This window comes from Perca flavescens, chromosome 19 (genome assembly GCF_004354835.1).
Source record: "Perca flavescens isolate YP-PL-M2 chromosome 19, PFLA_1.0, whole genome shotgun sequence".
Lineage (NCBI taxonomy): Eukaryota > Metazoa > Chordata > Actinopteri > Perciformes > Percidae > Perca > Perca flavescens.
The window spans coordinates 24506965-24533925 of NC_041349.1; the positions used below are offsets into that span (position 1 = coordinate 24506965).

Consider the following 26961-nt stretch of genomic DNA (forward strand, 5'->3'; position numbering starts at 1 on the left):
AGATTCCCTGTTTTGTTTTTTTTTTTATCACATCTTGACATTTTCCAGGACTGAACTGAACCCACGCGTTTCTTTGGAAAGATGCAAAATGGCTGACGACATTGGTTACATAAACTATTGCAGTACATCAAAGTGTTGCTCAAACCCCTGACCCATGATGAACAAGCCACATCAAGAAAACTCTCAGCTGACTCACAGATTCATGCACTCGTGTGAGGTCAGGCGGTTCCCTTTAGATGCAAACTGAGCGCTGTGATTCCTCTGTACCCTTTCATACTGTCAGGCTCGGATCCTGCTATACTCTTTTTAAATTGACACAAATTACACGAGGAGGGCAAAGTGCCATTTGGAAATAGCTGTGGGAGTCTGGGTTGATGCCAGGGCTGTCTGTCTGTCTCATATTACGGAAGTCACGAGCCTTGAATCTTCAGCTAAGCCTTCAATCCCAACCCCCCCATACTGTCAGTGTGAACCACATTCTGTGTATTTAGTTACAGAAGGGGAAAAGGTGTTGATGCGAGCTTGGCTGTGAATGTGTTTATGTTTTTAAACAGATGATTTACACATATGTACAAATGATGTTCAAAATGTTTGCATATTCGCTTTAAATTTGAATGATCACACACTCCCTGTTTCATTTTCTCTTTGCTCCCTCTTAAAGTGCAGCCTTGTCCTCTACAGATCCTCCCCAAGTAACACATCACACACATGGCCGAGAGAGAGAGAGAGAGTCAATTAGGATATTCAAAGCAGCACTTTCTACTTTCTTGCTAAAAAAATAAGCACATCAGAAGAATATATAGCTAGTTATCCAAATATGGCACTAGAAATAACACAACTATCTGCAGTTATCTCTGATTTTTATTTGCCACTCTGCTCCAGGAACAGTAACGGCCTTCTGCGGCATTATTACCGTGGTGCCATCAGGAGGGCACCTAAGTCCATTTACACATTTTAATTCTAACACTCGGGAGTTGTGTGATCCAGCATCCATTAGCATTTCTAATGCAGCACCTAGGGATATAAGGATTTAAGAAATACATTTGATCTAATTCAAATCAGCTGTTGTGTAATTTTGCCTGCTTTTATCTTCTGTCAGTATTGCAGATCTGAATGTGTGCAGAGTATTTTTTATTTTTTTTTATGTATCATGGCTCAATGGCTGCTTTGTTTTGTACTCCTTTACGTAATTATTGTGTGAGAATTTGGGACTGGTCCGTGCAGTGTTAGCTCCTGGAGCGCTCCTCCTACTGTACCGGCGCATTCATTTAGCACAGAAACCTCTCTCTCATCATTTCTGCCGTGCATTAAAGCTGAGTATCTCTTCTGTCCATCAACATGCAGTGAAGACTTTACAGCCCTTACTGATCAAACACATTTACATTTGTACTGTGATGCAAGTGTGCCGATTGTGCGCTTCCCTGCTGCCACTCTACATGTGTATATGTAGCTCTTTCTGTCCTAAGTTACGTATACTACTTTCAACTCAATGGGAGAAGTAGTAGTAGTGTTGACATGTTTTCTCCGCTTAGTCCAACCTTCACACTCGCAGCCTGTACAGTATGCATAATGTGATTCATGGTCACAGCTTAATCCCACACAATGTGATGCAGATAGGGAAGGTGTTAGTGTGCATGTTTGTGCGCTATCAGTGACTGATCTGAGGACAGACTTAAATATGTACAGTACAGTTTATAATGAGGTGTATAAGCGACTGTGATTTGTGTGTATACTGAATGTGCGTGTGTTAGGGGTGATATTCCACTTCACGTCTTCATCGTTTCCATGCCAACCATACATTCTCCATACTGCCCGTGTGTGTGTGTGTGTGTGTGTGTGTGTGTGTTCGATTCCTCAGAACAGACTTCCATCCTCTCTCTCATACAGTATCTCTCGTTCTTCTAATCCTTCTTCCTCTCCTTCCTGGATGCCATCAGATGCAGTACTACAGGTTGGGCTGAGAAAATGGAAGCTCTCTCATGTCTTTATGGATTTGAGTTCAGATATTCACTACAGGGGGGGATTAAACTGGATTTACGATTTTTCCATCTTTCCATTTTCCACCATACAGTTGATGCCTGCAGCAATTGGATTATAGTTTACAGATTAAATAGATTACAGTTTAGGGATCGCAATCACACTCATCTTGTAAATTCTGGATTTGAAGTGCACCTCAAGTTTCAGTTAATTCTCAAAATATCCATCTAACTTTAATGTTGCTCCATGTCCCTGCATACTCTGTCATTTTGTAACAGCATCTAATTAAAGTTAATAACCTAAGTGTACCCTGAAGTAGCATCTGTAGCAGCTACATCGTGTAAGCAAACACCAGCTGTGCTAGCAGCCATGGCAGATTAGTCCCTAAAATACCCAGAATGCAGCGTGGCGTGAATGTAGTGGAGAGCTCACAAGGCTCTGGCAATAAAACCTCTTCTTATGATACCCTTTTGGTGGAGAACCCGACTGGCCCTCTATTTTATTCAGAGGGTTACTTGTGCCCTGACTTTATTGAATTTCCTGTGTGAGTGGCAGGGGAAACCTCTATATTTTCTCTCTCTACCAGTGTCTTTTTGTCCCCTCTAATTTTATATTCTGGTCTCGCCCCTTCCTCATTTTCCTCATCTTGTTTTCTTGTCTTCCTTCTTTTACATTTTCTCTATCACATCGCTGACAGAGAAAAGCTTCATATCTTTCTCTGTCCCTCTCCTCAAACCTTAAATCATGCACCTATCTATCTCTGTCATCTCACACACACCAGAGAAACCAACTTTATTTCTCAGCACAGCTGGAGACCACTTAGCACGAGTGTGTATGTGGGAGAGACAGAGAGTGTGTTTTGTGTTGTTTCTCATTATGCGTTCCATGATATCATTAAGAGAGGTAATATCGCTCCCCTTAAGAGCTTTTTTATCTCTCTGTTGGCCTCCCTCACATTGTTTTGTTTGCGTTGCTACCACTGAGACAAGAGTCGGATGAAGGTTTTCTTTTAGCCTACCTGCTTCTGTAGAAGTGTGTGTGTGTGTGTGTGTGTGTGTGTGTGTGTGTGTGTGTGTGTGTGTGTGTGTGTGTGTGTGCGTGTGTGTGCGTGCGTGCGCCAAAGAGAGAAGGATCCATACCAACTCATATCATTTGATCGTACCCAGCTCCGCAGTACGTTTCTGCCTCTCTGCACTTTAAAACTAAAGCTCAGAATCCCACTTAGTCCAATGTTAGCAGTTTTCACACAAATTTATTTACTTTTGAAGTTATTCCTGATAGTGTGACAGTTATCACTCCGAGCCCAATTTTAATTACAGAATTTCTGCTGCTTTTTAATCCATGCGTTTAAGTTAAATAGATATCCAGAAGATGGCCATCACACACAGCCGTACACAGCCCATACATTATTCATGACATTATGCAGACTATAAGGTCTGCATTTCAAAAAACAACAAACAACCAAAATAAATCTGCGCAAACCCAATTCAAGCCCGGGGCAATTTTGAGAAATTACGGCTCGCAGTATTTACAAAACAGAGCTAAACAGTGAACAAAACTGTAGTAATGTTGCTAATCTCTGACATCTACAACCCATCTGTCCTAATAAAGACAGCCTAAAGACAGACAGCTAAAGCGAGAAAGAGCTCTGTGATCTCTTTTGAGATGGCTAGCTAGCCTGGAAAAAAGCTAAATGTACTAACTTTTTCCTGCCTATCGCCTGTAATTGACGATCTGACATGTTAGTAATTAAGTTTGTTACACCGTGTACAGTAGGCAGCAGAGCCTTTATAATGTGATAATATGTTAGTGTGGTGTTTTTACTCCAAAATCAGTTAATGCAGGTTCAACCAAACTAAGTAGTTTGTATATAGAAGATATTTGAGTTTGCAGCCTGCAGTTGGCAGAGCATTAACTCCATATACAGTCAGTATCATCCATCATTTGAAGGAAAATGAACTGTTATAGGGTATATGTACTGTAATGTTTTATATATATATATATATATATATATATATATATATATATATATATATATATGTGTATGTATATATATATATGTGTATGTATATGTATTTACATACATATATATGTATTTTGTGTTTGTATGTACTGTATGTGTGGTTGTACTGCTGTCTTGGCCAGGGCACTCTTGAAAAAGAGATTTTTAATCTCAATGAGTCTCTTCCTGGTTAAATAAAGGTTAAGAAGAAGAAGAAATTACTTTCAACCTGTTTTTGGTTGACTATTACAATCCTGGTGGTCAGCTGAAGAAGATACACATGTCCTCATCCTGAAAGATTTCTCACTCTTGTGCCGGCCAGCTTTGTTAAGGGAAAACAACGGCCTTGCATTGTTGGTCAAGTTGTAACTTTTAAACTATAACATTTTTATGATTTCAATTTTATGTGTGTGTGTGTGTGTGTGGGGGAGAGAGAGTGATGAAGGTGGAGAGATTTAGAGTTTCCGCCAGACGCAGAAACAGTAAAACTAAAGTGTGTATATAAATCAGCCTCACTTAAGAAAATGAGTTGTTTGCTGCTGCGGTTCTCTAAGATGCTCTATCTCTCTCACACACACACACACACACACACACACACACACACACACACACACACACACACACACACACACACACACACACACACACACACACACACACACACACACATGCTCACAGCACCTAAAAGTAAGGTACTGTAGTCTTTCAATGCCTGAAAATACACACTTACACACACACACACACACACACACATAAACACACACAAACACACACAAACACACACACAGCTTCAAGTGGTTGTAAATCAAAAGTAGAGCTGGAGCCAGAAGAAAATGGAAAGAGATGGAGGCCGAGATATAAAGAGAGTCTGTGCCCATTAAGTAATGCGATGAGGTCTGAACTAATAAAATCAAACTGTCGCTCAATCATTCACTTCCATGAGAACTTTAGGGCCACATGCAAACACACATCACTCTGCGGCAATATAAAACTTATTCATTAAATTGATTTACAGCCCACTTGATTCTGTTTGGAGCTTTTCAATCAACAATACCTTTTTGTTGACATTTTTCACTCTGTCACACTTTTTTTCCACTGCCTTTTTTGGTCTCTATTTATAGATTGGATTACAGTACATTGTGTGTGTGTGTGTGTGTGTGTGTGTGTGTGTGTGTGTGTGTGTGTGTGTGTGTGTGTGTGTCAGACAGTGTGTGACAGACCAGGGCGTTGAGGCCTGAGTGTGACTGAGGAACTTTCTGGGGAGCAGGTGTCACAAAGTAACAAGGTAGATATATAAAGAGAAGGAGAGGGAGGGAAGATAATTAATGTATTGCATTTATCCATATTGCATTTATGCATTTATCCACATCTAAAGAAAATCTATACATAAACCATAAGATTTAAAAACCAAGACATAAAACTTATGAAAATATCAAACACGTTTGATTTTGTCGGAACGTCAGGACGGGAAAAAGACTGACTCGGACTGAGTTTTATGACCACCTCACACCAAACGATAGAGACGACGAGAGTGTGACCCAACTCTAGCAAGACTCTCACAATTTCATTACGATATATTGGAAAATAGTCTGCGATAGTGGAATCGCTTGAAAAGTGGTTTGGTGTAAGGTCGGCATTAGCAATGAAATTGTAAAAACAAAAACAAACTACATATTGTTCAGAACCTCTTTATTCATTTATCTTTTCTGACCATTCTTTCTATTCTTGATGATATTTTTGTATAGCTGTGCTACTAAATAATGTGACATTATATCTGACATCCGAAGTTCAAAGCATTTTTTATTTCTTTTTTAAGAATATTTTTTGGGCATTTTAGGCCTTTTTTATTTTAAGAGGACAGCTGAAGACATGAAAGGGAAGAGAGAAGGGTAATGACATGCAGCAAATGGCCACAGGTTGGAATAGAACCCTGGCCCGCTGTGGTAAGGACTGAGCCTTTGTATATGGGGCACACACTCAACCAGGTGAGCTACCAGGGCACAACCCAAAACATTTTTTATTACATAAAGCCAAGCCATCTTAACAGTTCTGTTGGGAATCGGCGTGCCCCATCAGGGTGGTAGCCATTAGTTTTTTTTTTTCTTTTTTTTTAAACACTTTATTTGTACATTTCCAGTTATTACATTAAACAATCATATTCTCTATCTTACAAATAATCATAGAAAAACAATCCCAAGAAGACAAAGACAGACCAAACCTAAAATCAACCTGACAGACTTGTCACAGACAACAGACCGACAGGAGATGAAAAAAACAAAAAGAATTGAGAAAAATTGAGAAAAACAAAACAAAACAAAAAAAATAAAAATAAAAATGACAACAAGTGCACCTAACATTCGTTATGACAGGATCGACCAAGGGCAGGTTTAAATATTCAAAGTTCCAGTTCCAGACCAGGTAAATTGTTCACATAAGTCATCAGAGGGTCCCAGGTTTTGTGGAATCTGTTGATGAAACCGTTGAGGGTACATCTGATTTTTTCCAGCTTAACATTCTGCATAATGTCCCTGATCCAGTGGTGGTGTGATGGAGGAGTAGCAGCCTTCCATTTAAATAAAATCAAGCATCTAGCTAATAAGGAAGAAAAGGCAATGACCCTCTGTAGATGAACAGGGGGAGCAGATCCCGTTGAATCAGAAAACCAACCGAAAATAGCAACCAAGGGAGAGGGTGAGATGTTATAAGCATAAGCATTAGAGATTACTTCAAAAAAGGATGACCAGAAAGAAACAAGTTTCGGACAAGACCAGAACATATGATAGGAAGTAGCTGGCGTATGTTTACATCTATCGCATAATGGGTCTACGTTCGGAAATATTCTTGCTAATTTGGCTTTTGAGAAGTGCAACCTGTGTAACACTTTGAACTGTATTAAAGAATGTCTGGAGCATATGGAAGAAGAATGGACTCTAGTAAGAGCCATGTCCCATTCCCCATCAGACAGTTGCGCCCCCAAGTCATTGTCCCACTGTTCTCGAATATGTGAAATAGAGAGGTTGCAGCTATCCATGATATGGGAATAAATAAATGATATTCTTCTCTTAGTCAGCATATTGACCCGCAATAGGGAATCCAAACAAGAAGGAGAGGGGAGTGTAGGGAAGTTAGCAAACTTTTTATGAGTAAAATCCCTAATTTGCAAGTATCGGAAAAAATGATTATTTGTCAGACCGAATTTTCTGGATAGTTGTTCAAAGCTAGCAAAAGCATCATTAACATACAGGTCCTCAATACTATGAATGCCCTTGTCATACCAAATTTTGAAGCCATTGTCCATTAGGGATGGTTGGAAAAGGTGATTGTGTATTATTGGTGAGTGAATAGAAATACTTTGAATACCCAGACACCTTTTGAACTGATTTACGATGCGTAGTGATTGAGTTACAATTATATTATCCTTAATATTATTAACTAGTGATGGTAGAGATGCGCAAAGTAAAGCAGGGAGGGAATGTGGGCTGCTTGTAACCTTTTCAATCTGGAGCCATGCAGGGATCCTATCATTCCAATCTTTTAACCACAGAGAGATGGCATTAAAATTCACAGCCCAATAATACGTGCGCAAATTTGGAAGTGAAAGCCCACCTACATCTTTTGGTCTTTCCATGAATTCTTTTCTTATGCAAGCTGATTTATTGTTCCATATACTGTATAGGAGGAAATCATTTGATTAAATGCCTTGAAAAAAGACTGTGGTATATAAACAGGCAGTGCCTGAAACAAATATAGAAACTTGGGTACAATATTCATCTTTAAAGAGTTTGTTCTCCCAATAAGAGATAGTGGTAAAATAGACCACCTTTTAATATCTTGTTTGCACTGTTTCAGCAGAGGAGTGATGTTACTTTTAAATAGACTGTTATAGGATTTGGTGACTTTTACACCCAGATATGTAAAGGACTCGGCGGACAATTTAAACGGCAGATTGGGATATTCACTGGCATTACTACTAATGGGGAAGTATTCGCTCTTATTAAAATTTAGTTTATACCCAGATATGCTACCAAATTCCTGTAAGATTTTAAGGATTTCAGGGGTAGTTGCGATGGGGTTGGTGACATATAATAACAAGTTGTCTGCATAAAGCGAGACAGTGTGAGTTAGGCCACCACGTGAGATACCTTGTATACTATCATCGCATCTAAGAGCTATGGCAAGTGGCTCTATAGCTAAAACGAAAAGTAACGGAATCACTGGATCCCCTTGTTTTGTCCCTCTGTGAAGAGGAAACTACACAAACGAGATACCGTTGGTATAAACTGAGGCAGTTGGATCCGTGTAAATGAGCTTGATAAGGTGAGTGAAGTTAGGGCCAAAACCAAACCTGCCAAGTGTATAAAAAAGATAACCCCACTCAACCCGATCAAACGCCTTTTCGGCATTAAGCAATATTACTGCTTCTGGGGATGGAGTGCTAGATTCAGTATAGATGATATTAAACAATCGTCTCAGATTAAAATAGGATTGTCTGCCCTGGACAAACCCAGTCTGATCCTCCGAAATGACACGAGGAAGAATTGTCTCAAGCCGGAGTGCAATGGCTTTTGAGAATACTTTGCCGTCACAGTTTGTCCAGCTGATTGGTCTATAAGATGAGCAATCACGAGGGTCCTTATTCTTCTTTAATAACAGTGTAATAGACGCCTGGCGAAGCGTAGGCGGAAGGATGTTATTCTCCAGTGCTTCTGCATAGACTGAGAGAAGAAGAGGGGCAAGTTTATCTTTAAATTTTTTATAAAAATCATTTGGAAACCCGTCCGTGCCAGGCGCTTTTCCACTCTGAAGGGACATTATTGCGTTGTTGATTTCTTCCAGTGTCAAATTTTGTTCCAATCGTTCTTTAGAGTCAGGGTCAATAGTAGGAATGTTCAGATTAGAAAAAAAAAGCGTCAAATTGGTTGTGATCAGGAGTTGAATCTGAAGAATATAATTTAGAATAGAACTCTTTAAAGCAGTTGTTAATAGCCTGATGGTCCTCCGTTGAGGAGCTGTTAGGTAGCACAATTAGCGAAATAATACGGGACACCGCCTTTTGGCGGAGTTGACTAGCTAATAGTTTGGAAGGTTTATCCCCCTCTTCATAGAATCTACTACGGTACTTAAAGATGAGCCTTTCTGCTTGGGAGGTAGTTAAGAGATCAATTTCAGTTTGTAAGCCTACTCTCTTCCTAATCAAATCAGGGGTCGGAGAACCAGATATGAGCCCATCCAGAGCCTTGATTTCTGAAGATAGCCTCTCAATATTCTTATACTTCATCTTCCTAATATAAGCAGAGCGAGAAATAATCTGTCCCCTGAGGTACGCTTTAAGTGTCTCCCAGATGGTTGAGGCTGAGACGCCATCAGTCCTATTTACCTGCAGAAAGAAATCTATTTGTTCTGTAATGAACTTCACAAAGTCTGAATCAGCCAGTAGGAGTGTGTCAAGCTGCCATGTCCGTTTTGTCCTCTGAGTCGGAAGAGTTACCTTAATACTAACTGGGGCGTGATCAGAAATAATGATTGGATCATATTTGCAATCTGTAATAGCATTAAGCAAATAGGGGTCAACCAAGAAAAAATCTATCCTGGAAAATGACTTGTGTACATTAGAGTAATACGAATACTCCCTCTTAGTGGGGTGTTTACATCTCCATGGGTCTATAAGTTTATGTATATCTATAAACGACTGGATTGTTTGCACAGATTTAGACAGTCTTGGTACAGACTGAGAAGAGCGGTCCCAGACAGAGTCCATCACCAGGTTGTAATCCCCAGCCATAATCAAATGATAACTATCCAGATTAGGGATGGAGTTTAGCATCTTTTAAAAAAAACTATCATCATCAAAGTTTGGTCCATAAATATTGACCAATACTAAGCGAAGTTGAAACAACTCTCCCACAACCATCACATATCTGCCATTTGGATCCAGGATAGTGTCTGATACAATGAAAGGAATCTTTTTATTAATAAGTATAGCTACTCCTCTACCTTTACAGTTAAATTGTGAATGAAACATTTGCCCCACCCATTCTTTGTGAATTTTAAGATGGTCTTGATTTTGAAGGTGAGTTTCCTGTAGGAAAGCAATACCAACCCCAAGATATCATAAGTGAGAGAGAACCCTTTTTCTCTTGATTGCCTGATTCAGACCCTTCACATTCCAGCTTATAATTTTCATGTCATCTTTACCTGGGACAAGATGTGAATTACTCTGTGTCATTAGAACCACTCAATTAAAAAATACCTGCGTCGACCCCAATTAGACAATAAAAAAGCTGGATAGGTGCACAAACTGTATATAGAACAAACGCAACATCAAAACTACTACATATAACACATAATATAACACACTCAGGATCGAATGTAGAGAGGCAATAGACGCCCGGTTCTCCTCCCGAAACGAGTTGATAGAGGCTTGCACAGCAGTAACTGCATTTGCCAGCGCGTCCATGTTGTTAGCATTAGCACCTGTGTCTGCGCTAACGCTAGCCGAGGAGTTCGAATTGCCTCGTGCTGTGGTCTTCCCACTTTGTTGTTTGGCCTGTTTGGGAGGCATTCATCCACTCATAAGGTAGTAAAGTCACTTAGTGTGTGTTTCCGATGGAGTTTGAACGGTTACGAGGTCCAAAATGTATAAATTTGATAGATTTCTGCGGGAGCTGTCGGAGACACGTCTACTCACTACTCATGCTCAAGCGCGCCCTCTAGTTTTTCTTTTTTACCTCGTGGTTAGTATACTTTACTGTTCTATGTATAGTTCAATATTTAAAATGGTTATGACACTGTACTTTGAACCTGTATTATTATTACAGACTTATTGTCATTCCTGGTTTTAAATCAATGCGTATTTTCTCATGACAAATTCATGGAAGCACTGTCACATAAGTTTATTTGAACCACAAACGGTTAAGGCTATTGAGTGTGTGACCCTGCTATGAAAACCAAAATAAAAGAATTTAAAAAATGGTCAGCGAAAGAGGAAGAAGTATGGGCGAGGGCAGAGATAGAGACGGAGAGAGGAGAACACAGATGGGAGTGCTGCTACTGCCAGTATGAATGGTTCTTTAAAGCATTGTGTGTGCGTGTGTGTGTGTGTGTGTGTGTGTGTGTGTGTGTGTGTGTGTGTGTGTGTGTGTGTGTGTGTGTGTGTGTGTGCGTGTGTGTGTGTGTAAATTGGCTGAATTAATGAATCCATATGTTTATAACTCCCCCAAGTGTTTACCTGGAACATGTTTTCATGCGTATCGTGTGTGTACGTTGAGCTGAATTGTTTGTGTATGTGTGTGTTACTAGTGAAGCGTGGGCACATGTGGGGGTGGCTGGCTGTGTCTGTTCATGTACAAACCACAATTTGTGCAATGTGTATGATGTGCGGCATGAAAAACATAGTGTGTACATATCCAATGTGTGCATGTTCCTTATTGCTGGAGGTTATATGGTTTGTCTATGTTTGTATATGCAAAGGTAAATTGTAATCCGTCACACTGTGTGTGTGTGTGTGTGTGTGTGTGTGTGTGTGTGTGTGTGTGTGTGTGTGTGTATGTGTGTGGGTTAGGGTTCCTAAGTGAACTCGGTGTGTATTGATTCGTAACCCTTCACATCTCAGTGGAGTCTATGCATACTCTTTCAACCTCTTTCAGTCTCTCCGTCTCCTTCTTCCTTGTCACTTCTTCAATCTCTCACCTCATACTACGTATTTTTTCCTTTTTCCAAACTCTCTTTTTTTCTATCCTCTCTGCCCTCCATCTCTCTCTTCTCTCCTCATCTCTCTCTATCCTCTTACTTCTGTCTTTCCTCTTCCATCTCAATGCCAATTGCCACTTCGCCAAGCCGTGAACCCTGAAGTTACTGTTGCTACACCAGTCAATCTTTCTATTTCGGTTAAGATGTTACAACAGGCAGATGACTGGAAATGACTAAAGAAATGAAATCAGCTGTAAGATATAAAATAAAACAGATCTTTAATCTCTTCCTTTCCACATGTCCTAGTTGTATTTTTCCTCTCCTGTTTCACATCTGACTAAACAATACTTTCATATCTTTTCCAACCTTGTTGGGAGTTGGCCGCTCAACCTGATGTGATGCTGGAAATAGCCAAATCCAGCCAGTTTTATCCGCTGTTGCTGTGACAGCTCAGCAATGAAAACAATGCGCTTCCACTTCTCCACACTTCCATCACTCTCTCACATTCCTCTCATTCCTCCCTCCTGGTTTTTCTTTGTCAAACCCGAAGGCTATTTGTGGTGTCAGAGCCAACATGGCTGACAGTGAAGCATATATGATGACACAACCAGGTGGAAATGAACACTCTCTATTCCTCTTTAGCTGTCAGATACAGATGGGTTGTTGAGATGATGATTATATACGCTGGGTAAAACAGACCAGAAGGAGGCATAGCAGATGTGACTTTCATAGAAGGAACAAAACTAACACATGTCATGATCATTTTGGTGCCCTGGATATTTTAGAATTAGGGATGTTTTATATTTAGTTTCCTTTATTCTTAGTGGAGACATTATCAGCCAATACCAATTCAAAGTTGTGACCAGCACCAATTACACAGCAGTGAAATACTTTTAAACATTCAGCCTCCTTTATTACATTGATATGTTACTCATTCATAAAGCATCAGACATCTGACAGAATGTGCCATCCATCTTTCTTTCCACTATTTGCAAATTATCTCTTCTTGAAGTGGTATATTGCTTAAATAATACAGACTAAATTGAGCTATTGCTTTTAATAAAACGGTCATGAAGTATGTTATTGTGAAAGTTATAGATAGATAGAGGGAGTTTTTCCTCGCCACTGTCGCACTGCTTGCTCTTGAGGGAATTACTGTAATTGTTGGAATTGTTGGGGCTTTGTAAATTATAGAGTGTGGTCTGGACCTACTCTATCTGTAAAGTGTCTCGAGATAACTCTTGTTATGATTTGATACTATAAATAAAATTGAATTGAAATTGAATTGAATTACAATTTAAATAGATTTGTATTTATAAATAATATTTTTCACAATAAAATAGCCCCTTCAGGGCCGGCTAGCGCTCTGCACATACCGAGGCGGTTGCTATGGTACATAGGAAACATTAGCCTACACTAGCAGCAAGCACAGGTTATTTCTTTTGCTAACGCCAAAGAGTTAGTTCAGATTTACCAAAGTCACACAATAACACAAACAAACTAACCGATCGTGACAGAAGTAGACCAGCAACTAACCGGTCGAGGCAGCAGTATGACAGCAACAAGACAAAATTACTGTTTTTGTCAGTGGAGTCTGGTGATTTTAAAGACATACCTGCAAACTAGTCGCTTTTCGGCAAAAATCACCGTTTTGAATGGGAAAATGTCATCCACGTGAATGGTGTAGATCCAAAGAGTTTTTAATTTGGGGGAGTTTCAAAAACCTACTGTGTTTATATATAATGTTTCACCTTTTCAGCCCTTCTGAGTTTGCAGGTATGTAAAGAGAGCATAGATAACAGCTTCAGTTCTGCTGTCTGACAGCAAGTTAAAGTGGTGAAAATATTCTAAATATAGCGCGCACTTAAAGGGATACCTTAAAACCAGCTGATTTTAAACCAGCTCTGTGTCATGGCAGTGGGTGTGCTGATGAAGGGCTTCCCTCCGTGGCACCAGCTATCAGTTCGTTAGTCCTACGTTTTCTTTTTCTCAGACGTGGAGTGATACGTTTTGTGCAAAGGAACGTCATTAGACGTCATAGCCTTTGTATATGGTTATTATATCACGGCTATGAACCAATCAGATTGCTTGATTTGAGCTAGCCGTTATAAATGTTAAATGTCTTTGACCTTATTGTCCAATGAATGCACAACAGCAGTGTTAATAAAAACTTTTCAATTTGTCTTTAAATACACTGACAGATCCGATAACAATGCCATCTCTCACCTATTTTCTCAGTCTACTAAGACACTGCTCACATTGCTATTTTCCCACAGTTCCCCTTCCCCCCCGATTTACTGCTTTAGATGTGGCTGCAGTACACATCCTCGCAAAACTCTTTGCGCTGCATTTTAGGGCTTTCCCCTGGGTGCTCCTAATTGAAAATGTCTCAACTGTGGCGGTGCTGCGCATTGCATCACTGTCGGCTGGCAAAAAATGTAATCGTGGCCTGGGAGGAAGTAAGCAGCCTGAGAGAGTGTCCCACTGAGCAATGTCGACTTGGGCTCCAACCTTCATCTTAGCAGAGGCTCCTCATCATCTTCTGCAAAAGAATTCAAACTTAATCATCATTTTAGTTTTTTGTGATGCATCCTATTTGTTACTGGAGGTTAGCTAATATGTTTTGATAATAATGATGCTCATGTAGCAGCGGCAGAAATGACCTCCTGTCTGATTACAGCCTGACGGGTTGAGGCTTTGCCAGTTTTAATGGACATTTGCTATGAACACTATTATTACGAGGGAGAGCGTGAAACTAAAAAGTTTAATTATCTAGAATACTCTCACTGAGACTTGTCTTTCTCTTCACTTTTTAACAGGAAGATCATCGAGGTGAAGATTATTGATGATGAGGAGTATGAGAAGAACAAGAACTTCATCATCGAGCTGGGAGAGCCCGTTCTGTTGGAGATAGGGCAGAAACACGGTGGGTGTCTTTGTGTGTGTGTGTGTGTGTGTGTGTGTGTGTGTGTGTGTGTGTGTGTGTGTGTGTGTGTGTGTGTGTGTGTGTGTGTGTGAGTGCCTGCGTGTGTGCGTGCTTCGTTATTCACTGAGAATATCAAGAAGCCAGGAGAGGGAACTGAGTGACAGACAGAATGGAGTCTTTATTTAAGTCTCGGGACAAACAGGGTGAGACTTGCATTGATTGTCTGAAACCTCCAATCTAAACTCAGATTAACTTGGGGATCATTTCACTTTGAACAAAGGATGTGGCTTAGAAAGGATTTAAAGCACTCTGCGTTTGAGCTGTGAAATAAAAACTTCCTCGCCACATCATGTTGGATCCCACAGATAACTGGAATAGTAACCATATCACAATCAGTGTTTTGCCAACGTAATTCTTATATACATAAATGCGTTTGCCATAAATAGCCAGGAACCTTCTATATTTGTGTCTAAAATCACTGCCCTATTGCACTGTGGTTGTTATACATGCATCAATTGCAATGAATTCTGTAAACTAAGCAGGCAGAAAAAAACCAGATTGAACACAATTTGCAGTTCATTCCTGCCTATTTTGATCAGGTTCCTTCCTCTGCACTTCCTTCCTCCCCTGCCTCTGTCATTTCATACTTTCTGAATCTACATAGTTGCCAGAGAGCTCGGAAATCCACAAATCTAAACCATCGACGTCATTTAAGTTTCTAAGAATGTAGGAAGCTTTGCTTGAAATTTCTAAAAGTCTCAGTACAGTAGGGATACAGCTAATCTCTGGCAGGTGACTCAAGGCTGAAGAGAACCAGCGCTGAAAGTCAATAAGTAATTTCTGCAGCTTGTTCTGCTTTTACATTTCTGTTGAATTTCCACAAAATGGGCAGCTTAAAAGATGACAGAAAAGATCAAAATAAATGTGGAGTAACTTTTGTTGAGTCATTTCACTTTACAGAGACATTTTCTTTGTCTCATTTAACCTCATTTCACCCCTTTACTTTCTTCACTTTCTTTCTTTCTTTCTCTTCCTCACTAACTTACTTTTTGCAGCACTGTGTGTTTGCATTTTTAGTGGATAACAGGATCATTTACATATATCTAACCTCTAACAGGTACGTGGCATCTACAAAGGGTCGCAGGATTAATCTGATGGGTTGTAAAAGATAAACAGCACAAGAACCACAGAAACTAATCTCCTTTTAGTTTTTCAAGTGAATTATTGAATATTTGTTCACTTCTTCAGACCTCTAAAGTAATGCTGCATAGTGCATATGTCTACTGGAAAATAATTCCTCTTACACATACATTATCTCACTTTGCACACACAGATTTATTCTCATTCACTTTCTACCGTCAGTATAAAAAAGTAGGACTGCTACAAATGATTACTATATTACTGATTAATCCGTTATTTATTTTATGACACACACACACACACACACACATTGTGTCGGCAGCACTTGTTACCTGTGTTTCTCACATGCGCCTTTATGCAATCCCTGTAATGACAAGGCTTTACTCGCCTTTTACTCACTCTTTTTGCATTAAACACGCCCCGAAGTGTATTTTTAAGCTTCAAGTCAAGTACAGTAAATGTGACTGTGTTCCCTGAGCGCTGCCAAAACACGGGTGACCTACACTCAGAACTGTGCCCAAACGCATCCTGTGTCGACACAGCTGGAGCACTGAAGCCGCTGCTGTGCTAGCATGCTGCTGCGCTAGCATGCTGCTGCTCATGCTACTCCTCCTCTGTAGACAAGGTGACAGAGCTGGTGGAGTGAAGAGCCACACTCTCGATGTCAGTCGTGAACAGCCTGGAGCCAGCCTTTCATCACAGAGGAAATAGAATTGGTTTAATAAGGCTGTCAAATAGCAAGTGAACTGACATTCACACACATACGCACTGAGCCACACACATACTGTGTCACATACTGTACACTGCTTTTCAATTACAGCAGGCCTACGCTGATAACAGCTGACTCGATTAATGACCGTCACCGAGTGTGAAGAGTGAGGGAGGAGACATATGGAGGGATGCATGTTGGGACATACACTAATGGTGAGATAGAAAGGTTGTTTCATGGGAGAAGATCTAAATTCCTCATTGGTATTCATATTTCTAATAACATGGGATGCTCAATAGATTGGAATATTTTTTACATTATACACTTTCATGACTGCATGCATACATTCTTAAAATGATAGCCCAGCAAAACTATGAAAATGTATGCTCTAGCAAAAATCAGACAAATCAAAACATTACATGATTAAGTTCCGCTGCCAGGCTGAATGCGTAAATACTACTTCATAGATACTGCCTATTAATCCTACAATTACTGTATAAGCACTCTTGCACTAATTGAAAGTTTGTTTTGAAGGAGAGATATAGATTTCTTCCAGTATAAAAGTTTCAGGGTGACATGATGTTTATTTTTGAAATCCATTGCTCTTCCTCACTTGGCAGCGACTTCCATTCGAAGACTTCAGACATTTCTCAGTCAATTAAAGTGGCAGTAGCGTCTCTCCAGAGGATTTAAGAGACGAATGATATAATTCAAGTTTCCTCATATATTTTTGCAATACACAGGGACTTGGTGTAAGAAGTGTTCCAAGTGATTTATTAAAAGAATTTGAAATCTTCCAGAAAGCAGAATAGTCACTGTTGTGTGGACACATCACATCCAACTGTGCGCTTTCGGGAAATACTGCAAATGCAAGGGCTTCCATCAGTGGGCCATAGGCTCAATCACCATTGCGTTACCTCATTCGGTGATAGGTAGTGACTAAACAGATATTTATTTAAATGCAAATCTTCAAGATTATTACTTTCAGTTGGTACTGCATAACCTCTGTACAGTTAAAGCAACCCTACTGGCTACACTGACTCATTCATCTCTGTGGTCTCCTAGGTGACTCCAATGAGAACAAGCCGTTGGTGGGAGCAGAGGATGAAGAGGTGGCCAAGATGGGCTGTCCCAGTCTGGGCAAACACACACAAGTAGAGGTGGTCATAGAAGAGTCCTACGAGTTTAAGGTAAGTGTCTTTGTTTGCACACATACTTTGTTTCCATTTCCAACAGGAATGTGTGCATGTAAGTGTTCACTTTCATTTTGTGTGTTCAGAAGCTCCTCAGAATGTTTTAGCAACTAGTCTTGTTGAAGAGCTTCATGTATTTTAATGTGGCAATGTTCGATGTTTGTTTTTATGACTGTTTAAAAGCCCTTCTAGGGACAGGCATTGGAAATTAGGACTAGCTATAAATGCTGTGATGCTGTACATCTGTGTCGTAGCATCTGTCCCTTTTCAAATAAACATTACATTAAATAATAATAGCCATCTGTTTGGCGGCCATCAAGTTGCATTACTTTTGATAACCTGAAAATAAACTGACTTGAAATGGTTTAAATTGAGTGCCAGCCGCCCTGGTCCAGAGGAGGAATGATATATTTTGTTAGCATGTAATGGACTCTCTGATGAGATGCTTGTCATTTTGATTGCAGACACTGCAAAAGCCAACAAATAATTTGTTCAACGTGAGCTGTCGTCAAATCAGACCCTGCATTGGCTTTCTCCTGTTACAATTATTGTATATTAGAAGGAATGGGTTTTCAAATGAGATCAGTTTGTAATTTAGCCATGGATCATTACAGATAACTTGACATTTCTCACAAACTGCTGCGTCTGTCTCACGTTTGTCTTTTATTACTTTGTACATCATCATGCCATGTGTGTTGCTTTATATCCATTCTGTGGATTGTTTTGCCTCCAATCTGTGGTTACGTTTTGGTCTTGAAAATGTAACCAATCATATTTTTGTTGCACATTTGTCCATTTATGTCATTGTGAATGTGTGTGTGTGTTTGTGTGTGTGCATGTGCAGAGAGCAGTAAATACTCATCTTTGGCGCATTGAAAAGGTTATCTATCTTTCTCTCTCTTTAGTTTTTATGTGCATGCATTATTATATATATATATATATATATATATATATATATATATATATATATATATATATATATATATATATATATTTATTTTCTGGATTTACCCTTTATTTACAGTATCCAGGTAAGTTGATTGAGAACAAATTCTCATTTGCAACGATAACCTGTCACATTCACACAGTTCCACATTCATACCTGGAAGCTGCCCAGTACAACCCCAGTCTGATCTGCTGGCCACCTATATATATATATATATATATATATATATACATACAGTACTTTATATATATATATAAAGTATATATAAATTATATATCTCAATCATCAGTAACGAGTTGGCAGAATTGGACCAGCAATTCCAAGGGCCTGCATCCATACAGTGCAGTACTGTCAATACTGTAAATAGTCTGAAAAGGTGGTACATGGGAGCATAGAAACAGTGACTGATACAGTAAACAGTAGAACATTACAGTAAAGAAGGATGATGAAATATTACATCCATAGATCATGTAGTCTAATTGGTTCATGCTCCACGCTAATTGGTGACAATGAATCTCGTTATCTTGAAACGTTCATGATCTTAACATGGAATATTGTTTGTTTCCATACAACTATGCATTAAGAGTAATGCAACAGTTACTTATCATTTTGAGCAGTTGTATCAATTGATAGTTAGATCATTGTAATGAAATCAATAGACAATCATCTGAAATGTAATGTGCGAATTGCTTTTTGAAATAGTAGTACTTTGATTTTAAGTTATGTCATATGTCATATGTCAACAGATGATCTTTGTTAAATGAACAAATGATCTTAGGTTTATGTGTATTGTATCCAAGCAATTGAAAGAAGTGTTAGAGTTTTGAAAAATGTGCATTTTGATTATTGGTTTTGAGTTTTTTGTCTAGAGTTTTGAAAAATGACGTCAAGGTTCTGAAATTAGCGCCAAAGTGATTGTAAAAAAACTGTAATTATGCAGCACATCCTATAACTCAAATTGTCAGTGTTATGAAATACTGACAAATCCTGAGCTAACTGAAAGATTTCCCCTTTCTGTGTGACGAGTCAATTAACAACTTGTGTCTTTCCTATTCTGCCTGGTCTGTATGCACTTGCATGTTTACTTCTGTGTGTGTGTGTGTGTGTGTGTGTGTGTGTGTGTGTGTGTGTGTGTGTGTGTGTGTGTGTGTGTGTGTGATTGTGTGTGTGCAGAATACAGTGGATAAGTTGATCAAGAAGACAAACCTGGCCTTGGTGGTGGGAAGCAGCAGCTGGAGGGAGCAGTTTGTCAGTGCTGTTACTGTCAGCGCAGGTAACACACACACACACACACACAGCTGACATTTTGATTTATGAACCCATGGTTTTGGTTTACATCTTTCTTGACTTTATTTTGAAATGATGATATAAGATTATTTCAATTTGTTCATAGTGTACTTGTGCAGGTTTTATTGCTAAATCCAAATACCCAATGGGCTATTTTGTTTCTGTTAGCACTAGACAGGGGGCAAGGCAGTGAATACAAGTATTTCTGTAATTCTTGAGATATTTCTTTAATCTTAATTTCAAGAATCTATCTGCTTGTCTGTCTCTTTCCTCAACGTTTGAATCCCTCTCCGCACCCAAAGGAGATGACGACGACGAGGAGAGCGGCGAGGAGCGGCTGCCGTCCTGCTTCGACTACATCATGCACTTCCTCACCGTCTTCTGGAAGGTTCTGTTCGCCTTCGTCCCGCCCACGGAGTACTGGAACGGCTGGGCCTGCTTCATTGTCTCCATATCACTTATTGGCGTCCTGACGGCAGTCACCGGCGATCTGGCATCACACTTTGGCTGCACGGTAGGACTGAAGGACTCGGTGACGGCCGTGGTGTTTGTGGCCCTGGGAACATCGGTACCAGGTGAGTGGGAGTGGTATAATGTGTGTGTAGGGTGATAAAGGCAAACCATTTGGGATTTCTATCCTGGTACATTCTTCCTTACTAACCGCAAACAAAAACAGAAATGAGATGCATGTTTATCCCAAATTTCCAGAGAAACAAACCTCCCCCATCTCATTTCAATAGCAGCCGCCCCTCCGTAAACATGCTGGTAATAAAAATTGAATTGTAAAACTGCGGCTCCATCACAGCCTGAGTTTGTCCCCGCCTGAAGGCCACGCATTGTCCCAGGACTTTAATTCAATTCCCTTCCTCATTCCTCCTGCAGCCATTTTATTGTCGCCCCTCCGTATGATTTATAGAAATAGCTCCTTTGCCACTCTTCCAGGCGGGAACTTTGATGGCTTGCGGGCGGCGAGGTCTGAATCAATTCCTTCAGCAGCCATATGATGTTATGTGCTGGATTTGGAGGCTGTAAACACGGATTTGATATCCATTATCAGTTGGTTTGTCCTGTCACAAGACACGTTGATGTTAATTTGTTGGCTTTTCTTGCTTTTTCTGTTCTGAATCTCCTTCACTCTTCTCGGCTTATCGTTTTCACTCCCATTCCCTGTTTTCTCTCCCTCTTTCCTCCCTGCCATTCAACCTAACTTTTCTGTTACGCTTGCTCCCGTGCCCCATCCCGGTCAATTTATTATTCTGACTGGGTATTATCTTACTCCTCTATCCCTCTCTCCCTTCCTCTTATTGGATGTTGTGTTTTCACTGTTGTATCATCCATCATTCTGACCTGTGTGCTGTGGTACCCAGGTGTGTGTGGGTGAAAATATGTTTGCTCTGCAGCGGTGATGCAAGTTTGCGTGCGACAGGTCCCTTTAGCTCATTATAACTTCCAGTGGGAGTGTGTGCTCCCTGGTGTGTGTGTGTGTGTGTGTGTGTGTGTGTGTGTGTGTGTGTGTGTGTGTGTGTGTGTGTGTGTGTGTGTGTGTGTGTGTGTGTGTGTGTGTGTGTGTGTGTGTGTGATCTCCTTAAAGCTTGTTCATCTCCTCTCTTGTTTCCCCACTTTTTGCCTTGCACTCTTTCCTCCTCCAGATTCATAAAAGCATTTCTGCATTATTACATTGGAGACACACTGGAGGATTATCCAGCCAATTACACCAGATTTGCCGATTCAGGCAATAAGAGAGCAAATGCTGATCGGAGGCTTGAACACTGTGAACTGCTACATAGTTTAAGAGGTTTATGGAGCTCATCCATAACCATCTGAGCCATTCAAACAGTATCATTGGTGTTTATACAGTATGTGATATTTGCATTGGTGGTGAACAAGTCCTATAGAGCATTGGTTATCAAAGTGGGGTCCGGGGACCACCAAGGGTCATTGAGGGGGTTCCAGCAAAAAGGGGAATAATATTTTCTCTATAATTCCATCCCTAAGTAACAAAATGACAGAATGTATGACTTTTGGTCATGAGTTTCACACACTTTGTGCAATAAAAGATCCAAAAGCAAAAATCCTATCAGATGGAGGGACCTTGGAACGAAATCTTATCAAATTTGGGTCCGTGGTCTTATTTGTTTCAGTTTAGGGGTCTTTGGGGATTGGCTTTTATGCTGTCCAACAAGGAGGTAGACTGGTGGAGGACATATTAGCTTGGTGGTAGGAGGGGTGGGGGTGAGTAGGTTAGTTTCTGTTAAAAGAGAGGAGAAATATGCCTTCCAGGATCACCTTAGACAGCTTGCTAACATAAACCATTTAACATCAGAGTCACGTCTCATTCAGAGGTGTGGAATCAGGCAACAGTGGTAGAACACTTTAACACCGGTAACTTTAAGAAGTTAATTCACGACTGGGAAAGAAAAATTCATACACTAAATTTGGGTATGATGTTTTTTGGTGTTGCCAGCAGTAGTACAGTAGATATATGTAGGATGTGTGTATGTGTGTAGAGACAATAATGTGCAGTTTCATGACTCAGATTCAAACCCACAATCCATTTGCCCGTGTCAACACACACAAACTTTCATTTATTTTTGTGTGCTATCAACTGAATTACAATTCAGGATTTTTTTTTACTGTATGTTGGGATATGAATTGAAAGAATGAGAATTGGGACTAATCTCACCAGCCCGTCTATAAATAGAAATAAGCCGAGACAGGCGTACAATAACTGGCAGCTGTTTCCCTGGTGTTCCCTGCCAACCCAGTTAGTAGAGTCTCTCTGCTTTTTCACCCAATTTCTCCTCAAATGTTCAGCACCAAAGAAGAGCTCCACTCATGTGCACTTACAGCGATTTACAGCATTAATTACATCAGTTCACTTTTAGGCTGATGCCAATATATAACTGCAGATTACAGATGGGAACTATGAATCTTCCTGAAAATAATCCAAGTCAAATCTATGTTTCATTTCCAAAATATAGATGGAAAATAACTGTGTGACTAAAATTCTGTTTTTAAAATTCAAATTCTTCCCAACCTGGTTCTTAACCGTAGCTGCTGTGACTATGAATCATGCAAACTTTGCGTCTGCCACCTCCGTTATAAAGACTTTAGTAAAATAATGTACAGTATATCATGGCAAGCAGCCAAGCCTCCTAAAGCTTTTCAGATCAAGTTAAATGTAACATAAATACTTTCTTGTCTCTAAGTCCAAATAAAAGTAAACACAAAAATGATATCACTTGATTACCTAAATAGAGAATGTACTTACAGGACAACCAGCTGGAAAGCTACCTGTGCTATTAGAATAGTTAGCAACAACTGATCCAGATTGATTCTTTCTACGTTCAACTCCGAGCCAAGCATTTGAAATGATTCATGTAAAACTGTATTTTATTTAGACATTTTTAGGAGGCTTCTCTGCTTGCTTCAATATACATTATATTATTTTTCTATGTTCTATATTTTCCTTTGTCTGCTCTCCTTGCTATTGTATATTATCTGTATGTATTGTTTATCCCTGTTTTTCTCTGTCTCTAACAGTCATCTATTAAATGTGTAATTATTTCCATAAATACTGACAACTGGTTCATAGTGCCTGTCTATGATACCCACTACGTTCTACACCTCTTTGCTTCTCTTTTGTGTTTCTCGTAGCTTACAGTGCATGTGTGCCCCAGTCTGTGTGTGGCTGTGAGAGTAGGCTACTGTACGTGGGTGGTTTCATACGCGATGTTACCCCAAGGCTGTTTCCTCAGTGGCTTGTGAGAAAGGCATTTACAAAAGATCATCAAAAGTCATGATTTCATTTTGTTGCTTTATATTATTTTTTTATGTTTTAACCTCAGGCTGATGGTTCATTTTAATGTTTCCTTGCTCATTTTTTTTTTCTCATGCTTTCATATTGCTTTTGCTGTCAATTTGATCGGCTGTTACTATGATTTAAAAAAATGCTGAACGGTTTTAAACATAAAATCAATACCAACATCTTTGTCTTTCTCATTCAGACACATTCGCCAGCAAGGTTGCCGCCATCCAGGACCAATACGCTGACGCCTCCATCGGCAACGTCACCGGCTCCAACGCCGTCAACGTTTTCCTTGGCATCGGAGTGGCGTGGACCATCGCCGCCGTCGTCTGGCGCTCCAAGGGCGAGGTGTTCAAGGTGGACCCAGGAAACCTGGCCTTCTCTGTCACCCTCTTCACCATCATGGCTCTGTTGTGTGTGATCACACTGCTGTACCGGCGGCGGCCGGGGGTGGCCGGTGGCGAGCTGGGCGGGCCGCGGACTTGCAAGATAATAACGTCGCTGCTGTTTGTCTCCATGTGGCTGATTTACATCCTGCTGGCTTCACTGGAGGCCTACTGCCATTTACCAGTGTTTTAAATGGAGAGAGGAGAGGAGGGAGAGAGACCCACTGCCAATATGGAGAGAGAGAGAGGGAGAGGGAGGGAGGAATGGAGGAGTATTCAAACAGGAACGAGACGAGGAGAGATGGGTAGAAGAGGTGGATTGATATACGCCGATTCTGATATTTTTTATGGATTCAGCAGATCTTTCCATGTCCTTTTTTTTTTTTAAGTCCAAAACACTTTTTCAGTGTTTCAGATAGATTTATTTTTATCTTTCCATTTATTAATTTCCTGAAAAAGAGTTTATACCATTATAAAAGACTAAAACTCTCCAATTATATCCAAAAATTTTCTTTTACATGAGCAGCTTCATCACCATCTGACAACACTGTTAATAGTTAATAAAAGGCTGATATTGTTCCAGTATACTGCCAAAACAGCGGGAGAAAAGAAAAGCCGGCCTCTGACGGCGAAAACAAAGAGGAAAAGAAGAAGATAAAAGTGGAAAGGTTGGGGGAGAGGAGGCTGGAGGCAACAGCACTAGAGAAAGGTCTGGACACCGCCGATGGAGAGACTAGAGAAAAAGTAAGAGAAGAACAGATGGGCAAAAAATTTTCTTCACCCCCTCCTCACTCTCTCGCTACTTCTGTCCATACTGTATCTCGTCGTCATGGGAATGGTGGATCCTCCCATTATACCCACTGAACTTTATGCAGTATAATACTACTAGTGAGTCGTTCCTTTTAACCCCTCTACTCCAAACTGTGCGCGCACACACACACACACACACACACACACACACACACACACACACACACACACACACACACACACACACACACACAGACTGTACACTCCCATTCCGACAAACACTCTACAGACTGTACACACTCCTCCGTCCCTTCCTCTTGCTTTACTCCTATCTCTCCTGTAGGAATTGTCTTAAAGTTGTGATAATGAAACGCCGTAGTCACCACCAACCGACCAACCCTCTTTTTAATCGAGCCAATCCCAAGTCCTTCTCCTTTTATCATTATATTCTATCAACAGCCTCGTCACACCAAGGAAACTCACCCTCTTTTTTTTCTAAACTTTTCAATGGCGTCACGTGTTGATGTTGTTACCGTGCAATTGTAAAAAGACAAAAAGAAGACATATAAAGTATAGAGAGATGGAGATAAGCAAAGTTAAAGCAGGTTTGGAAGATAAAATGTAACATGGAGGATCAAGATTGATTAGCACCTGGAAGGAATCTCAAAAGTGGGATGGAGAAGCAAAAGAAATGTTGGATAAGCAGAGTGAAGATTAGAAACGTCTGGAGAACCAACAAGCAAGCAGTCCACTTAGTAATTGTTGTCTTTCTTCCAATGACGAAGCGTTGTGCACTTGTGAAGTACACTGTTTACACGTCTAATGTTGCATTAAATGGGCGGGGAAACAAGCGGAAACGGAAATGCACGATAGCAAAGTGGGACCAGTCAGAATGAAGAATCTCACTGGTTGTGACTTTGGCAAGGACTAAGAAGATGACGGCGACGACGGCAGCGTTGTTGATGACAAATCAAAACTATAACCATACACAGTGTTTCTAATTGTACATGATAATATAAGAAACTTTTATTGATGTGTGTGAGAAAACACTGCTATTTAATTTATGTGAACCCCCTCTTTGTAAGGAAAAGCCTGGAGAAGGAAAAGAAAAATCCATGTGCCCTTTTTTCCTCTGAAACACAGTTCAAAAAGACATTTAAAGGACATCCAAGGGGAAAATAAAAGGCTAAAACCAGAGATGATTTATTGACAGAAAGAAGAGTAAAATGCTCTGAGGGAAATGTATGGCAGCTCTGAAATATCACACGACTGTTCCGCAGCAGTTGGGACGTTTCTTTATAGTCAAACACAAATCTCATGTCCTCTGTCATCCAAAGATTTAATAGGAGAAGACTGTCAGAGATCCCCATTCATTTTCAGTGTGCAGTTTTACTTCGCAGGCATTGTACAAGTCCCACAAGCTGCCAGTTGTTGAAAAAAAAAAACTGGAATATTTAAAGTCATAAAGGTGTTCACCCTAAAGATAAATGTGCTTAACCACTGGTATTTTTTAATGGGAATGAGCCTGTATCAAAAGCTGTGCTAATGATTTAGATTTTGTGAAAAGTTTGTTCATTCAGGCATGTCATGTGTGTGAAGTGAAAGTAAGATATCAGAATAGCTTAATGAGAATATAATGCCACATATATGTAATCAACCATTTTGTTATTGTTTGTGTGCAATCCAGATTTACATTATGTCTGTGTGGATGCCCCTGCCTTAGCCAGGGGCTTGACTGAAGCTGGACAGAAGGGCTGGCATATCAGCTCACCGGTGCAAGTTATTATTAAATGGAATCCCTTTGTTAACAACAGCACAGAAGGAAAATCTCTGAAACATTTTTCCCGGCAGTTTAGCCCACAATGCTCATTGTAAACTTCAAGGAAAATCCTGAGGAAAAAAAAACAATAATTAAACTTTTTGTTCACTAAGAGAAAATGGGACTGAAAACAACAATTTACCTGCCCACAACCCGCCTTGTTAAATATGGACAAATTACCCGCTGCTTTCAGCTCAATGTAAATGCAGGCTTTACAAAGCCAGCTCGTCGTGACCAGGCCAAACACAGCACGAGCTTGTCCGATGCAGCCCTGGTAAAGTCGGTGCTTGCACAAATGGAAGATAAGTGATGATTTGGAGCAGAGGGGC

The 26961-nt window shown here is 40.1% G+C and overlaps 1 protein-coding gene across 1 annotated transcript in view; it reads left to right on the top strand.

Annotated features, from left to right (window-relative positions):
• LOC114545774 (sodium/calcium exchanger 1-like) overlaps nucleotides 1–24442 on the top strand; it is a 53916-nt gene extending 29474 nt beyond the window's left edge. The window contains 5 exon segments of the mRNA XM_028564287.1: nucleotides 14488–14594; nucleotides 17509–17633; nucleotides 19756–19855; nucleotides 20172–20444; nucleotides 23877–24442. Of these exon segments, the coding sequence (XP_028420088.1) occupies nucleotides 14488–14594; nucleotides 17509–17633; nucleotides 19756–19855; nucleotides 20172–20444; nucleotides 23877–24256 (985 nt within the window). The 3' untranslated portion in view covers nucleotides 24257–24442.
• The last annotated feature ends 2519 nt before the right edge of the window (nucleotides 24443–26961 follow it).